The sequence below is a fragment of the Coturnix japonica genome, unplaced genomic scaffold, assembly GCF_054131305.1.
Source record: "Coturnix japonica strain WE unplaced genomic scaffold, WE-NBRP24 Scf042, whole genome shotgun sequence".
NCBI classification, from domain to species: domain Eukaryota; kingdom Metazoa; phylum Chordata; class Aves; order Galliformes; family Phasianidae; genus Coturnix; species Coturnix japonica.
In genome coordinates this window covers 2,755,001-2,773,323 of record NW_028188945.1, presented here as the reverse complement: position 1 = coordinate 2,773,323, position 18,323 = coordinate 2,755,001, and the positions used below count along the sequence as shown (strand labels likewise).

Below are 18,323 nucleotides of genomic sequence, written 5' to 3'. Positions count from 1 at the left end.
CATGTGCTTATTTCCTCACATTCAATAACAAAGAACACGAGAGAGGCGACATCTCGCAGTCCATACAGTATCCAAGCTCTTCCCTCCTTCACATGCTGTCTCTTCACAAAGCCTCTCTCACCTGCCCAATGAATAACTCACCCCCCTGACCTTTCTGACAGACTTTACAAACACATTTACATATTAAAACAAGCAACACGCCAAAGATGAAGATAACCTTGGCGTCAACACACAGAACATGCCACACCAAAAACATGGCAGAAAGAAAGTACAGGAGAAACTGAATTACAAAACCTCACAGCGAATGAATTTTCCAGAATGAAGCAGGCAGACACCACGGATTCAATGGAAAAACACATGGATGGACATCCTGGCACTTGTTGCCTTTGCATTTGGTAAGAAACAGCCCAGGCAATTCTAAGCAAACTCCATTTGCTTGACAGGGGAAGCACTTCAGCAGAGCAGACAGTGAAACACCTCGTTACCTGCTGGCTTTGCGATCTGCTGCATCCGCAGGGCTTTCTCCTGCTTGATTTCTTCTAAGCTTTTAATATGCATTTCTTCCAATCGCTTGATTTTACGCGGTGGCTCTTCCAGTTTCACGTTACCAGGCTCAGGTGGAGGGAAAATTCTCTTCTTGCGCTTATCCTTAGATCTCTTCTCAGTAAGAACCTCTTCTCCTTTTTGCTTCCCTTCTTCCAGTCGTCTCTTCTTCCAGATCTCCCCTGCTGGCTTGGCACCCTTCTCTGTCATCATCAAGAAAGGAGAAGCATAAGGATTACAAGAAATTACAACGAGAGCTCAAGTTTCCAGATTTGTCATAATATTACAGAATATACGTGTTCCCAACAACAACGCTCCTGAGAAAGAATAAGCAGAAAGCCTAGAGAATCTGTGCAGCAAACACCGATGACCATTTACCTCTCCTTGGTGCTCTGTCAACCTCGATCTTCTTCCCCAGCCTTTCTACGAGGCTACGCTTCAGCGGAAGGCCACTGACATCAGCTACAGAGAGAAAACAACAACATTCCTAAGATAATTCCTTTGGAGAAAGATTTTTACAAGTCAACCACAAACTTTGGTTTCTCCAAGTGTATGTTCTCAAATTCACCTTTCAGCTGCTACACTTGTGTGCCACTTGGAGTCATCACAGACCCACGACACACTTTCCTCCCTCCTGCTTCAGCAGTGCCCTCCCATTTACGTGGAGGCAGCCAAACAGCAGCTCACAAGCAGCCCTTACCTACAGAGGATTTCCGTTTTCCAGGTTTATCAGCAGTATTCAGTTGACTCACAGGCACCTCCCCTAAAACAAAGAAAAACAAAGTGCTTATTTGACAGAAACTAACAGAATTACTGTCTTGTGAGCCCATTTCCCACCCAAAACAAATACAACCATAAGACACCACTTTGACAGCCCTGACACAAAATAATATTGCAACTGTAATGCACTCAGGGTAAGTCCCAATTGTAATTTCTCCATTCCACTTAGGAGCCACCAAATGGAAGCAAAGGTACTCATCATTACCCTGCTTTGCAGGCAGCATCACAGTTCTGACCAGTGTCCGCACATTCTCCTTCTTAGGCACACGAACAATCTGAGATTTGAGCCGATGAGCAGGAGCTCCTGAAGGTCCTTCTGATCCAAGTGATTTTATTCCAGCATTCAAACTGTCATCTGGGAACACAGAGCAGTAAATGAGACTGAGGGACAGAGGCACACGCTGAGGACCACAGCTCTGCAAACTGCCTCCTGCTCAGAAGCATGCAGAACAAACCCTGTCAGCTCTCCCCACAGCTAAGAGCACCATGGACCTGATGTCTGTCTGCTGCCCTCCTTTCATCCTTCTGGATATTAAAAGTAGGCTTTATCCCTTACTTTATCCCATCCATATGACATTAGATTCCTCTATCAGCAAATGTGGCTTTCACCACTGGTTGAAAAGATGCACATACAGGCACTTAAACTCCATGCTGTGGCCTCGTCTTGCTCTAATGATGTAAACAAAGGAGTTTACCTTCCTAATCTGAAAGGCACATGAAGTTACAAGGTAGGAACAAGATCATGGAAATAGCTGATTCCATTCAGCAACCCTATGTTCTGTTGTGTTTGTACAATGAATTGCTTTGGAGTTAATTGGCAAGTGCTTCTGATTAATCCTGGAATACCTTGTTTTGTATCAGCATCAGATTTTGTAGTGGAAATTATCTGCAATCCAAGATGGTTTTCTTCAGCTGGTTGCTGGACAGGTGTTTTTGTTTCTTCTCCCTCCTTAGAAAGCTGGTCTGTACAAGCAAAGAAAAAATCAGTCTCTTCAGTTATGTGGTAGGAATTCAATCAGATTATCCACTGCACAAAGATGGCAGGCAAGGCTGAAAACCCACACAGATAAATGCTGAGTCTCCACTTGCCCATCCAAATGGCTTCTCTGTGAACAAAGAAATCCCCCCCTACACAACATTCATCTCCCTGACACCCAGAAAAAGCTTAAATGCAGGAGAACAACCTGCAAGGCAAAGGCTACAGGAGCAGAGAGAAGCTGAGCATGCAAGATAAAACTGAGGTATCAGAAGCGCACAAAGTTCAGCTGTGCACCTATCTATCAGCTCACAAGTGAACGTTACCTGGCGTTCTTTATGACACTATACCCACCTGTGAGTAATAGAGTTAATCTTTCGTACCTAAAAAAGACAAACTCACTTTGACTTGGTGGAAAGAAAACCCCATTGAGGTAACGTCCCTTGGTGTGATGGAAGGCACAGTTGGATTTCTGGCAGCCTCCTGGCTGGTTCTCCCAGTAGCAGGAAATCATGCTGCGTTTTTTCTGAAGACAGAAAGGAAGAAGAGCTGATGGTAACATGGACCTAAGATCTGCAAAGGGAGACTGAGCTCCAGATGGTGCCAGTGAGCAGACTGCCACAAAGCAGCACTCAAACACCACTCTGAAGAGTGCGCAGGCTGGGAGCACCAGGCTCACTGAGCTTTCCTAGCATTCTGTGGGTGAGGACACCAGTTTAGAAGGGGTTAAACTAACACACCTTGCAGAATGCTTGTCTGAATGATGTGGTTCTTTAGTATCTGTTGATAGAACACTTTTGGTATCAACTACAAGAATATTCTGCTATGATATACCAATGCCATTGAGCTCTCTTCCCTCTGCTTCCTCCCCTATTCTTAACCGTAGGAACCATCATCATTTCAAAGCAAATGAACCTAATCTGCAAAAGCACATCAGCCCACCTAAAGAAATGAGAAGTGGGTTTGGTGATAAACTCTGAGGAGCCAACACTCACACTGATCTCCATGTGCCTGAACCTGCAGACATTCCTGAAGCAGCGGCCCTCCTTCCACAGCGTGCAGATGGTTTCATTGCCCAAAGCGGCTTCACAGTGCCTGAAGGGACAGTTGTCTCCCTGTAACCCAATGGAAAAGAGGAAAATGAAATAGTACAGCCTGAGAACTGGCCATGCTTTGAGCTCATTTTTAGCGAGTTGCTCTATTGTACAATGCAATTAGTTATGAAGTTTGCTGAAGACCAGTAATACTTCTACTTATTCTACCCATTCCTCTTAACTTCAGAACTGAAAGAAAGAAAAAATGAAGGAAAAAACCCAAGCAGACCTTTTTACAAGTGGAATAGAAGTAGAAATAGCAATCATTTCCTTTAATCGACATGCTGGACGAGCGCACAGAAGCAGTTCTGGTCTCGGGGATCTCTGTGCAGCTCTTCCTGTGCTTCTCAAAGAGCTGGCTCGTGCTTCCTTGGACTGAAAGTCTTCTACAGTCTTGATCAGTGAAATCTTCTTTTGAAAAGGAACCCTAAGCAAAACACCAAAAAGCAGAAAAGAATGAGGAATGCCCACCCGTCTTCCCAGCTTTGTTCTCTTCATTCAATCAGTCTTTCTGGAGCAGTTGTTTCAAAACATTGCCCTCCTCAACACTGGTCAAACTCTAGTAACATCACCCTGACTCAGCACGGAGTCCCTGGGCTGCACGGCTGCAAGCCCTCCAATGGAGCCCCTCCTTCAACACCACGAGTGACAGCAGTGAGTAACCCCAACACATTTGTCTGACCGCTGCAGGTCTTCAAGCTCACCCACCTGGACAACCTCAGCAAATACAGTGATCTTCAAAGCTTTGCAGTTCACTTCTCCTATAGGCCGAACCAACACTGAATCCGTGAATTAATTAATTATAACAGGTTAGGAAGAATTTTCCTCCTCACTTTGCCTATGTCAAATTCTGTAAGTTGGAATTTCTGGTCTTCAAGGATTCTTCACCTTTGTAGAATCCACAAAAACCGTCCTCCGTCTTTATTACCTGTACAGCAAAAGCATGACAGTGCGTATCAATACACAAATCCACACACATGTGCCTGTATACTGTAACTCAGCACTGCATGGAGCTGCAGCACGTTCTGCTCAGCCACAACAAGGGTTTGGGTTGGTTCTTTTTTTTTTTTTTTTCTTTTCTGATGTAAAAATCAAATATTTTGGTATTTTAGATTTGTTTTGTTGGTTTTTTTATTTAAGGTACCAAATGCAGTAAAACCTGCAACCAGGCCAGACAGAAGATCAAATTCAAGTGATTCAGAACTCTTTCATTAAAGTGCTGCACATTTCTGAGCTAAGCATTTCCGATAGTCAATAAAGGTTGGAACCTTTTACTCACACAGACACTAGTGAATTTTCGAGGAATTTTTTTTTTTTTTTTTTTTTTTTCAGGGAATTTCCCCAAATCTAAACTAAAGAGGAGAAGTCGGGTTCTCAAGTTAGTTGCTGGATTGACTGCATGACAAAGGGAACAAAAACAGCACTTAAGGACAAAGTTTCCTTCCCTCCTCCAATACTGATAGAAATGCTGCCTTTTTACCTTTAGTACCTTCACAACGGATTGGCAGATTCCTACGTTCCTAAAGACCTCAATGCTGCTCAGCACAGACACCGGGCACCAACTGTCACTGGACTCTGCACCGTGGAACACGCACACAGCTCAGCACTTCTGTTTCCTCACAATTGGAAGGGTTCTGGAATCGGGAGCATGAAGCGGACTAGAAATACCTCACATCCCTCTGCTCCTTACGAGCCCATCCATTTTAAAACAAGATAAGCCCAGACACATCTGTTAGCACAGCAGCCCAAATGCTAACCAGAACACACAGTGTGTAACGCTGAAAGTACCAGTTTAATGCCGTGCCACAAACCCTATATAGTGGTACAGGTGACCACCCCTATCAGATACCCATGACCTCCATGACTCCACTGCTGGTGCATGCAGGCACCACCTGCCCAATACCCAACATCTCCCCCCTCTTTATTATCTGCAGCCCCTGTAAAGGTTCCCCTGCATACTCCCTGTTACCCCAAAGGTGATTTGCACATTTAAGGCTATTCCGCAAATGAATCAATCATTAAACATATGCGAAAAACAATGAAACTGTCATAATAACATACCAAAGAGATGCAGCTGCAGTGACTACAAACCTGAAAGCACACAACAGCAATCTGCCTAAAAATTGTGAAATGCTGTATGGCAACACTTAGTCAACTTGTAGAGAACGGTGCATTCAAGTTCAAGATAACAGCACAGTACACAATGGAGTTACAACTTCTCCAAGTTCAATGTAACACTATTGTACAGAATCTTCATGGCAATCCAGTTCTGTCCAGTGTGCATTATAATGTCACACTCCATAACCAAATAAGAAGACAAAAACATATTGGCTGTGCAGAATCGTTCTGAATGTCCACCACTGGGGGACTATCCAGGAACAAGGTCTCCCCCGCTCACGAACTATCAGTCCGGCATGAAGGCTGGATTCCCAGTTCGGACCTTCAGGCACATTGGGAGCAACGCTGTCTCATGTGCCGTTACCAGCAGCCGCTGCCCAGTGCTGACGTCAAATCACTGGCTGCACTGGAGACATTAACCAAGGAGTTGTTGACCAAAACTGGTGCTGAGATGTTCGGATCCTCACGGTGCACAGGATGGCTCGTCATTTGGTGCCGGCTTAACCCAACGTGCCGGCAGCCAGCAGGGCCCACTTGGGGTCCCGACACAGACGTGTTTCCTGCCCTTGACAAGGAGTGGCATAGGGTCTGGGAGCCATGGCCCTCCGTCGGGTCTGATCAGGACCTGACCTATTGGTGTCCATTTGGTCAGCTGATGGTCTCCCTTCCAATTCTCTCAGTTAACTTTCTAAGAGCACCAAAGGTGGGTAGCAGCTTCTGCGCCTCTTCGTCCCCTGCAAAAGCTCACAGAACTCCATGCTGGCTTTCTCTAATGCTGACCAACTCACACAGTGAGAAGCTCCGTCAGCCAGACCTCTCCGCATTATCCACATAATAAGCAGATTGAGGTCCTCATCACACACTCTGTGTCATTTCTTGTCAGCATGTCCTGTCCCATCCCTGGCTCTCCAGCAGGACTGTAATGCTGGGGTGAGCAACACTGGGCACTGTCAGTGTGTTTTTCTTGCAAGCATCTTCCAGGGAAATACGTGCAGGCGTTCCCCACTCTTGGCTATATCTCTGCAGTGCTGGGTCCTGTGTGAGCAGAGTTCTCTGCCCCAGAAGCCAAGTCACTGCTGTGCAGAGCTCAGCCTCGGGGTGAATGTGCTCCTGAGTTTGTCCCAGTGCAAGGACAACCTTCTCATTGCCCTTTAGGAGCACCTCTGGTGCTGATGGGTGCTCTGCTCTCAGCAACCACTGGATACACGGCTCCAGGCGCGTGTGTGCTTTGTCGCCTTGAGCTGTTTGCTCTGATCGCATCTCACCCTGTGGAGCCGGGATTTCCCTTTGGTCTCGGTGTCACTTCGAGACCAGTAGCAACACTAGGGGTCAGAGGAGAGCTGCTGAATGTGTGAGCAAAGCTGCTAATTGAGAAGGAGATCGCACGCGTGTGACTTCTAAACCCGAATTAATGAGCTTACCTTCACCCTCCTGACTAATGCAGACCTCATGCAGCCCTGGGCCTGCCCTTCTCCAGCCTCCTGCCTTGTTTTGCCTACTCATAGGAAAAGATTTAGCACAGCTCAGAGCCCCAGGCAGCGCTTGGAATGCCAGCAGGAAAGAGCTGCTGGTGTCCACATAGCTCAGGACTGCAGCAGTGGGGCTGCTGGACCTCAGTGTTCTGAACACTCTGATGTGGAAGTGATTGGCAGATGCTGTGGCCGGAGGGATGAGGTGCCTGCAGGGCGTCCCTTGGAAGAAGGTTTGGTGAGGATGGATCCTCTGAGCCAGCATCGGGGACAGGGTGCTGGGTGCAAATGCCAGTGCTGCCCCCTGTCATCCTTTTGGTTTTAAAAGGAGTACAGCTCCGTTTCCAAACTTTGCCAACCACGGGCTGGCTGGCAGCTTGAAGGAACTGCCATGAAATTGGTCTAATGAAGCGTTCCTGGCAGAGCTTCAGGATGGAGAAAGTGCAGTTTGTCCTCAACTTTGCTGAGGTCCAATGAGCTGAGTTTCCTGGCTCAGAGCAGAGGCCGTGAGCATCACGTCTCACAGTCTGTGTCACCTGGGCAGAGCCGTTAGGCAGGGGCTGCTAGTGGGGAGATGCCAAGGTTTTCCATGAAGATGATTGCTCAGATATGCCTGAGTTCAGATGGAGGGGCCCATTGCCCTACCAGGAAGTGGAAGATGCTTGGGGGTGAGGCAGCTCGTGCTTTCCCATGCCTGTAGGACCTTACAGTGCTGTGCCTTTCCACATACCTACCCCACCTTCTTTCTTTCGCATGCAGGGGGCATCATTAATCCAGTGGGTGGCACCAAGAATGCCCGGACAGCCCCACTGCAGTGCGTCTCTGTGGCAGAAGGACACACCAAGCCTGTGCTCTGCCTGGATGCCACCGATGAACTGCTTTTCACTGCCTAAAAAGGTATTTGTTGGACAGAACAGGTGTGGGGGCTGCTGGCTTTTTATGCGCTAGTCTCATAGATCTCCCCAGGCTGGCGTGGGGAATTGGGGTGCATGGCAGGGATGGCTCCTTCTGGGCTGCTCCCCTGTCCCTGCCTTCTGATGTCCAGGTGCTGGAGCAGGCTGGCTCCTTTGCCCTGGAGAGGAGCTGTGGGTGGTGGGAGGCAGCGCTTGGGAAGGAGTCGGTGCCTCCACACCACGGATGAACTCCCCAGCCCAACTCTCTCAGTCACGTTCTTCTTCCTACAGACCGGAGCTGTAAGATGTGGAACTTGGTGACGGGTCAGGAAATTGCTTCCCTCAAGGGTCACCCAAATAATGTTGTTTCCATCAAGTACTGCAGCCACACGGGGTTGGTGTTCACCGTGTCCACGTTGTACATCAAAGTGTGGGACATCCGGGACTCAGCGCGCTGCATCCGCACCCTGACGTCTGTAGTGGGAAGAGTGGCTATGGGGGACTGTGGGCAGCTCTGGCTTTGCAGAAGATGGTGTGAGGAACTCCTGGGGTCCCACAAGCTGGAAACAGAGCCCAGCTGTTTTAGGATCAGTGCCTACAGCTGTAGGAAACAGGGAGGCTTAGGGAGATCTTGGAATGGAATCTGTGGGGACCCTCTGCAGCAAAGGCTCTAAGGAAAGGACCTGGAAGTGGTTTTCAGCCCTTCCTGGGGGTGGCCAAGAGCACCAGCAAGAAGGGATGGGGATTTTCTTTTTTGGTTCAACTAATATGCCAGAGGAAGACGACCACATTAACCCAGCTGTATTTGTTGTTGTTGTTTATCTACAGCATGAAGCATTTCACTTGGAAAGTCTCTGCTGCCACTCATCGTACAACAGACTTAAAGCACAGCACTTGGCACCTAGCAGTGCTGTGAAGGGTTGGAAAGGCAGCGCATCATTGTGCTGAGGGCCAAGAGACGGTTCAGACAACAGAAGCATTTGTCCACATTTCTGACATGAAGGCTGTCGCCTCCCGATCCGGCGACAAATCAAGGCTGCTGTGTGAAAGTACCGTGCCTCCGCACATGGGATCAGACGGGACTCACACACAGTGTGTAACACCGAATGTACCAGCTTAATGCCACGCCACAAACCTACCCAATGCCCAACAGGCGGGACCAGTCAATGCTGCTCATCAGCCATCAACCCCGGATGCTGGAGAAGGCAGACCATGTTGTGGTGCTGGAGCATGACACCATGGCTGAGATGGGGACACCCACCGAACTGAGGACCCGCGGTGGACCCTACAGCCGGCTGCTGCAGCACTGAGGACCACAGGGCAGCTGGAGTGGGATGCGATGGGACATGGGGATCTGTGGCTGTCTCCGCTCCCCGCTGCAGGATGGGAAGAGTGGGATGCTCTGGGATTTGTATGGAATAAAGCGGAGATGTTTTGTAGAGGAGCAGGTTGGGATGGGGGGTGTGGGCAGCTCAGCCTCAGTGCATGGTTGGTTATGGAAGCTGGGTGTCTGCTCTCAGAATGTGGCTGTGGCAGCACTGTGGGTTATGGGGGGGAAGCACAGCTCAGCCCAATACTGGATGAACTTTCCAGTCATGTCTTCATGCCAAAGCGGTGCAGATAGCACAGGGAGTGCAAAGGGGAGGAGGAGAGCAGCAGTGTGAAATGGAGCAATGGGCAAAGAGTGTGGGGTGGGGGGAGGAGGGATGAGGAGAGGTCCCCTCATCCACCCCAAAACCAAGCACGGCACAGAGCAGAATGCAGGCAGGCTGAGCACAGAACAGCCCAACACTTTATTTCACAAGAAGCAGCACAGGAAAAGCATAACAGCATAGGAAGCAGAGGGAGATGTGAGAGGTAGAGGGGATGGGGCTGTGTTCATCACCGACCCCAAATGCTCGTGTGGCCAGTTGGCCCCTTGCAGGCTGAAGCACAGCACTCAGATGGTTTGGTTACTTCCTGTGTGAAGAAGAGATGGTGTCCCATAGGGCCACGTTCACATCCCAACCCTCAGCTCCCTGCAGAGTCCCAGCCCAGCCCTGGTGCAGCACCACAAGGAGCACAAGGAGCACAGGGACCCCTTCCAACCCCCAGCCCCACACCGCAGCTGTGCTCGAGTTGCTGGTTCCACCTTCCTGGCCTGTAAGGTAAGAAGAGCCATTGTCTCAGCCCAGTTTGTAGGAGGGAGGCAAGGTTCTTTGATATACATATACCTGGTGCAGGATTAAGAAACAACGGTTCAAACATTGGTCCGACCAGTTTATTACAAGACTTTATCAGGGAGATGGGGAAGGGGAGGACGGACGCTATTATGGTGTAGGGTGATGGGGAAGGGAATGCAGTAAAAATATGAAATAGAAGCAAGGAGTCTCTGTAGGAAGCAAGAGGGAGATATTCACCACCATGGATCCATCGAGGTTTGTAGTTCAGTCACTCCTTGGAATGGAAGCTTCTGGCTCTGGGATCTTAGCAGAAATTCCTTTGTTCCCATCTTCTGAGCCTTGCCAGCAGATAAGAGGGAGCAGGGATACCCATCCGCATCCTGTTTTTCACAGGGCACGATGGCTTCATTACCCAGATTTCCCACACCAAGCTGGAGCTATTTAGTCCCGGGCCAGATCTTCCGCTCATAAACAGTCCTGAGCACTCTTCTGGAGGCAAACAGCTCTGAAGGAAGGTGCTTTCAAATATTCAGATACCCAAAAAGTGATATTGATTGTCACACGGTAGCACCCATTACTTGCCACTTCAATAAATCATTGAGAGTCTTCTCACAAGAAACACCTCAGGAAGCAAGCTTGGAGCCAGAAAACAAGGAAGGACTCTCACAGCCATGACCCCCAGCCCTGTTCTTGCTGTGGGGCATGGAGCAGCTTTGAGCACCAGGAAGGGGAACCCTGGGAGAAATCGGGGACCTCAATGCTGCCCTGGCACTGGGCAGAGGTGGGGGACAGCGCTGCCCTCATCACTCACTGGGCGCCGTGTTGTAGCCTTTCTCCTTCTTCCCTGCAGACAGAGAGATGCATCAGCACAGGTTCACATCACAGCCAGGCTGAGGGCTCCTGAGGGAGCCTCAAATCCCCCCACAGCCCCCACTGTCCTCCTACACCCCTCCACTTTTACCTGCATGGCGTCTGTAGATGATGAATCCAACGCCAGCCATGATGGCAATGGCCACAACGGCGACAACCACCCCCACCACGTTGGGCACCAGGCTGGACTGTGACCGCTCTGGGGGAAGGCAGGGCTGTCAGCAGGGGAAGGGGCAGCCCAGAGCCCCCCAGCCCCACATCCCCTCACTCACCTCATGTGTAGAGGCTGGGCTGGGGCAGGCTGGCGTGCTCCACGCAGCACTGGTACTTGTCCCCGTGCGGGGCACGTACCTCCGACTGGAGCTGTTGTAGTGCACGAAGATTTCGCCATCCACGTACCCCACTTCAAAGAACCAGGGCTGCTCGGGGCCGGATTCCGTCATCCCTATTTCAAAGTACCGCATGGAGTGGAGCTCTGCGGGGTCGGAGCGCGGCGACCCCCCCTTTTTTATTAATTAGCAAGCTACTGCCTATAGAATAACAACACTACTTATATTAATAACATAACCATTATAACTCAATCAAGACCTCGATTGACAATCCTCTAGAAGTGAAAAAAGAGACGAGTCAAACACAGCATAACAACATTACTGTTAAACCTACTAAAAAGAACAAACTCGTTTGCTCTGCAACCTAAGTTTCTGCAACCTGGAAATAAATCCATGAGGGTCCCATTGTGTTCACATGTCACTAGTTAGGAAAAGTCTTCAACTTTCATATACTCTGATATATTGATTTTTAATGGCCACTAACTATTGTGCAACAAATGCTTTTAGGATGCTCATAACCATGCCTTTGAGCTAATAATTGATAATTGAACTTTATGAAGTTGCATGTCAGATAGAACCAGTTTTAGAGGACAAATGTGCTGGAGTATCACTAGGGGCATTATTACTTATTGACCCTTGAGAAACAGCAAACCGTGTTGGTGGTGGTTGCGACAGGCGGTGCCAGCAGGGCCTTCCCTGCTTCAAAGTGCACCTTTCCTCTCTCACCCATCACAGATTCTCTCCTGCATTCAGGGTCTGAAGGATTTCTTCCAGTTGTACACCATATCCGCATGGCCAGTGCGTGATACAGAGCCCAGGTGGAACAGCTGCCTGGAAAACAGAATAAACTATCAAATTTAGTTCTATTAGTATGCACTTTTGTCTCAAGTGATGCATGGTCATATTTTTAAAATCCCAATTAGTTGGGTGTAAGAGACGTATCCATTCTACAATACAGGGTCATCCCTTTGCCTGGGATTCCTTTCCAGGTTTTGTCTTTGCAAATTAAGAAAAGCTAATTAATAGGCTAATAACATCATGAGTGAGCAGTACTAACATACTAAAAGAGCTATTCCCATAGATTACAGCACTGATTACATCAAATCCTTTCTTTAACACACATTTGATCTATGGATAATGCCTAAAATTCTAATTCTTGAGACTGCATTGGTAACACTGAAAATCACACACTATGTCAAACCATTACTAATATTATTTATAACACCGCAAGTTACAAAGCAATTCCACTAGGAAAGAAACACACAACACAGTTACTATAAAGGCTGGATGCTATTTTCTGCCTTGAGATGAGACCAACAACGTATTCTGGTGGTGTTAGTAACAACCGCACAAGATTAGAAGTGTCTAGTGTCATATGAGTATCCTCAGTGAAAATCCATTGAATGATTTGCTTAGAAGCTTCAGATCGTATCCCATAGTCAGTCACAGTCTTACCAGCCTGCTGTAACAATTTCCAATGATGCACTTCCCACCGAGCAGCTCCCTGCTGATTGTCTATCAGCAGGCAAGCGAGCTGAAACACAGCTTGACACGGTCCCTCCAATATCATGTCTCTAATGACTCCAGACCAACGCAAAGGTGGAGGATCGCTACGTGTGGGGGGGAATCGCATAGACAGGGGCTGTAAAGACATCGGTGAAACGTTCGAAGAGACTGATGCCTCCTTCGTACGCAGTTCTAAGTCCTGCAGCTCCTCAGTTAATGTTTTATTATGTTCCTCCAACACTTTCTCATTCCCACCATTATCCGAGTCGCTTTCACTCTCAGGAGCTTCTTGCTGCTCTGCACACCCCTCAGCCCCCCCCCACCGCACCTTCCTCACCAGCCAAAACCGGATCTGCCAGAGACGTTGAAGAGGTCGAGGACGGGGGATTATTCGGGGCTTCTGCGGCAGCCCTGACTTGTGAGGCTGATGAGCAAACGGAGTATGAAACTCCTGGTAACAGGGAGTCAAGTTCTGACCTTGACTGAGCACTAGGTCCGGATAGAGCTTGTACCACAGCAGCAGCAATCTGCCGCTCGGCTTGCATATTCTTCAATGTATTTATTTTGTATTCCTTATTTTTGGAGATAACAAAGTCCCACATATGGTCGACTATTTCTCGACATTCGGCTACAGTGAACATCAGTGCCACCTCCTGAAGATGTCCATTCATATGAGCCCATTTTACCAGCTCGGATATGCATTTAGGAGATACCTGCTCCCCTCTCTTAGAGAGAATACATTTGAGCAGTTCCTCCACAGCTTCCCACAACATCATGGCTTGCAGAGAACGGGATGGTACCCCGATGAGAGGTGAGTGCCAACCCCCCCCCCAGTTCTTTATTGCCCCCGCACCGCGCTGTTAGAGAGGGGAGGTTCTTTGTTCCTTCTCTCCCTGGGTTTGTTCCCGCTGTCACCGAGTGAGCTCTAGAGAGAACTCTGTGACACAAACTCATTGCAAAGTCTAAGCTAGAAGAAGCGTCACCTCAGTGTATCCCAGAAAAAGAACAGCGTTGAGATTTTAATTGGTTTTGGTTTTTTGTTTTACTGAGGGTGGGTTGTTTTTTGTTGTTTTTTTAGGGTTTTTTTGGGTTTTTTTTGTCTTTTTTTTTGGGGGGGGGGTAGGGGGGTGCGAGGGGAAGGGAGAGGGAGGGGACAGTTGTTTGGTTGTTTTTCATATACAATAAAGCTATGCAGTTCCGCTGTCAGTCGCCTCAGAGAGTTCCCGAAGGAGCTCAACCACATTCTGCTCAACATCGAGTTGTTCCATTGAGTGGAACAATGGTAGTCTTGCAGATGGAGCAATGCAGGAATTCTGACAGGATCTCCAGGTGTATCCAGTTCATCATCTGAAAGCTCCGCAACCAAATTGGAAGGGACCAGTCCTCTTGTGCCATCTGTCAGCTCTCCCTGAAACCAGCCATTCTCACCCACATCTCCAAAGACATTACGCATTGTCCGGCAGTCAGAGGAAGCTCGTTTTCTGGGTCCTCATTAGGACCCTCAACAGGAATGTAGCTGTGTCGAGCTAAGAATCTTCAAACTGCTGGTGATACCTGTCCTGGAGAATGCAGGATGAAGGACAAAAGCTCTGCTCTCACATTCAGGGTCATCCTCTGACAGAAGGCAGCACTCAGGACTGTTCCCAAGGATCTCTTTCATGGCTTTGAGTTCAAGCTCCAGGTCTTCCAGATGACCTTGAAGACTTCGGACCTCTTCAATGGCAGAATGGAATGGACTGGAGCTATTACGGAGACTCTTGTTTGACTGGGTCAGAGTCTGTCTCGTTGCCTTCCCCAGCTCCATCTGCTGCTTCTGCTGCTCTCTTTTCCCTCTTGCGTGCTCTGTGAGAATGAGTTTCAGAAAGCACTACTCACTGACAGGAAATAAGGGGAAACTTGAAAGACTTTGCAACCTAAGTCCTGGCAGTGTACTGCCAGCGGCTGATTTGGCCGTCCAGGATCCTGGCACCACAAATGCTTCATTGCCAAATGCAGCAATAAGGTGTTCTGGGGAAAGGCCAACTCACAGGTAGTTTTTGAGCACCCATATCACAACACCAACGGCCAGCACCAGCGCAGGCAGCAGCATCGCTGAGACCGTCACCGGAATGCGGCGCTTCCGCACAGATGTGTGAGCAGCAGCCTCTGTGCTTTTGCCTGTGTTCATCCCTGGAAGAAATGAGACAATGTCCCACGTTACCTTCAGCTGCGCTACAGATAATCTCTCAGTGTGCTTCATGGACCCAAGAGGTCATTTTGTCAGTGGGTGCCTCCGTCTCTGGTGCCGAAGCACCGGAGGACAAGAAGGATTGCTTCCACCTCTCGTTGGGTACGAAGAGGCTGCACAGGCACTACCCGTGTCCTCCTCTGGGCCGAGAGCTGGGGCTGTACTCTGGGGTCTGGGCTTGGTCTGTGGGGAGAGCTACAGAGCAGAATCCCTCATGCTTTTCCCGGCATGCGTGTCCTGAGCTCTCCTGTGGGACGCCCCCCAGGCTGAAGGTCAGGCTTCAGCCAGCACAGGGCACAGCCAGAGCCAGCCCAGGGGAGAAACACTCCTGCTTCTTTTACATGTGCTCTATGCTCACACGCTCAGGTCTGGCTGCTGACCTGGTGTGCAAGAGCTGGCAGCAAGAGCCTGCAGGCACGCAGTGACTCTGGTTTGTGACACCGTATGATCATGGGACAGAAATTACCTGGCATGCTGGTTGGTGCTGCCTGCATTCCTCTGTCCGGGATGGGCAGTGTGGGATATCCACCTTCCTGGAGTGCATCCGGGACCGGCAGTGTGGGATATCCACCTTCCTGGAGTGCATCCCGCTCACTTTGTTGGTCCGTTCCTTTAGAAAGAAAGCAGGGCAGTAGGAGTGGGATGTCACGTGCCCTCATCAAAAACTGAGCTTCTCCAATCCCGAGCTCAGGTAAAGTCCAGGCCCCCCACCCCCAAGTACACTGTGAGCCCCTCTGTTACCCAAAGGCATTTGGGCCCTCCCAGCTATTGGACAATGCTGACTCCCTCACACCTCTTGAGGAATCAGCTCCTGTGCAAGGCCCTCACATTCTGTGCTGTCACCAGCCCATCACAGCCAGGTAGCTGCAGGCTGAAATCCAAGCTCTAACACACAGTCCAAGCCTTCAGAATTAGCATCTCCACCTCATTTCCAGCATTAGCAAAGGCAGCCAACCCTGCTCGGGATGCTTCTCCTGCCTTGAACTTGCTCAGCTGCACGGAGGGCTTTGGATGAACAGAAGCACAGCGCTTGCCACTTGCTGCCATCTGGGTGCCAACGACTGCACAAAGCAGCTCTGACAAGTAATGGTTGTGCTGGGGGAGCAGCTGCCTCTGGGTCTTGGCTGGATGCAGACCATCTGGCAGCAGACCAGCTCTGGTGCTTGACAGCACCTGCAAGGTGATACATGGAACACGGCTGCAGCACGGCTCTGACCCATCCCTTCCTGCTGTGCAGGCTACAGCCTGCCCACACCTGCATATCACACCTCAGCTTCCCAGGTCCCACAGTGAACAGACTGAAGTATACCCACCACGCTCTGCCTTCTCCATTTCCTTCAGCAGTCGCTTCAGGAGACGGGATGAGCCCTGAGAGTATTTTCCTCGTTTGTATTCATCCTCTTCTCTTTCCGGACCTTAACAGAATGTATGAAGTTAAATATCACGTGCATGAAGTTTTGAAGATCAGCGGCGAGTCAGCCAAGTCAGTGAAGACAGAGTACTCACTGCTGGGATTCCAGCTGGGCTCCAGCACAGGAGGAAACCGATGACCGGGCAGGGCCCACACTGGGGGCACTTCTGCAACCAAAGACCCATGAAAAGTTTCAGTCACACACTACAGCATCAACTGAGTAGCAGAGCGTACAGGGGACTGTGCCATGAAATGGCACTGAAACGGGCAGCAAAAGCTCTCTAAAGAATTTCAAAGCTATGACGTACCTGCGCGATCCGACAGAGTTTCAGTTCCAGATCTCAGAGAGGAAGCTGGATCAACTCCTCTAGTCAAATCTGCAAATGAACACAGGACAAAGCAACTGCTACTGAGCATCCCTTCAGCCACAAGGTCGCAGGATGCAATTAAAGCCAGGGATTCCTTCACAACACTATTCTCTCCCTTCCGCACAGGGAAACAAGGGGCCTGGGAGAGCAGGAAGGATGCAGATAAGGAGTGAGACCTCACGGAAGTCATCAGGCAAGGAGGAGAATAGATGTTGTAAATACCAGAAGAGGAGTTGCATCCCCCTGATAAGAACAAGAGGGGGTCTGCATGCTAAACAACTATTGAATATGTATCAGAATTCCGAGAAATCATTGACTATGTATGAGATGTACCTATATCTGTGTCACGATTTTACAAGTCCATGTGCAAGTTTGGTGGAGCTATCCCCCTTGCACCCAGCACTGGAATAAACATACCTGCTTTATAACCCATCTATGTGTTATAGAGTTTGATTCCGCAAGTCACTTACACCCCATATTTTCCCTAACAGCCACACTGGGTTATCTGGATTCGTTACATTTATCCATTGTTGCTGGCAGATGTTTCTCTCTCTCTCTCTGTCTTTAATCCCCACACAGCCCATCTTCCCAACTGTGGGTTTCGGTTAGGAGGTATGCACCCATAGGGTCCATGCCCTACTTGTAGATATTTATCCTGCCCAGCCCCAGGTGCCCAATTTGAGGCAACAGTTGCACATCCCTAATAGGCACAGTAATATGAGCCTGGGTGGTTACAGTATCCCCTCCCTAGGTTTGAGCTTAGGCAAAAATAGTAACCCTTTTGGTTTAGACTGGGCTGTATAGGTACCAGGTCACACAGGGATGTAAGGAAGCTTGGTGTGGGTGGCGTTGTGCTGCTATACAAAATGTGATCACTGTGAGAATCCCCAAGTACCAATGGATACCCCTAAGGCCCATCTTTCCCCACAATTCACTCCTCTGCCTCACTCGTCAACTGGGTTGCAACCAGCTACGAGGGGTTTTTTTAGTTCTTCTCAGCAGCAGTAGTGTTCTTCAGGGGAAGCCTTTACCTGGAATACCCATTGGGCTTGTCGCATTGTGAGTTTCAGGTCGTCACTCCCGGGAGCTACCTCCCACTTCTCGTCACCGATGGGTCCTTTAACACGGCTGGCATGAGTCCATCCTCTCTCTGCGGTTCGAATAGCTGTTTCTGCAGTAAATAAAACAACATAGGGACCTTCCCCTTGTGGTGTTAGTGTAGCTTCTTTCCAAGTTTTTATTAGGACCCCATCCCCCGGCTGTATCCTATGGATTGCTATCTCCAATGGGGACTGCTGTGCAATCAGATCCTTCTTGTAGTTCCTTGCACCCACTCATTAATTGTATAAGATTTTAATTGATCATCTTGTAAATGGGGGTGACCAAGAGGTATTTCAAGATTATAGGGCATACCATACAGCATTTCAAAAGGTGAAATTCCCAGATCAGTTCTGGGCTTCACACATATATTTAACAGAGCTAACAGCAAGCATTTTATCCAAGATGTCTTAGTTCCTATCATTAATTTTCTAAGTTGTTTTTTAATTTCCCCATTCATTCGTTCTACTTTACCAGAG

The 18,323-nt window shown here is 49.0% G+C and overlaps 1 protein-coding gene across 2 annotated transcripts in view; it reads right to left on the bottom strand.

Moving 5' to 3' along the window:
* Window positions 1–13,827: 13,827 nt before the first annotated feature.
* LOC146752710 (uncharacterized) overlaps window positions 13,828–18,323 on the bottom strand; it is an 8,010-nt gene continuing 3,514 nt past the window's right edge. Inside the window, exons 2-8 of one of the 2 annotated variants that reach the window (XM_085531443.1) lie at window positions 17,778–17,917; window positions 16,687–16,755; window positions 16,474–16,545; window positions 16,281–16,382; window positions 15,434–15,577; window positions 14,768–14,909; window positions 13,828–14,582 (exon numbers count right to left, since the gene is read on the bottom strand). In XM_085531443.1, the coding sequence (XP_085387569.1) occupies window positions 14,486–14,582; window positions 14,768–14,909; window positions 15,434–15,577; window positions 16,281–16,382; window positions 16,474–16,545; window positions 16,687–16,755; window positions 17,778–17,790 (639 nt within the window). In that variant the 5' untranslated portion in view covers window positions 17,791–17,917 and the 3' untranslated portion in view covers window positions 13,828–14,485. Of the gene's footprint in view, window positions 14,583–14,767; window positions 14,910–15,433; window positions 15,578–15,819; window positions 16,141–16,280; window positions 16,383–16,473; window positions 16,546–16,686; window positions 16,756–17,777; window positions 17,918–18,323 lie in introns of those variants that run through there. The other variant, XM_085531444.1, reaches the window with a different exon arrangement.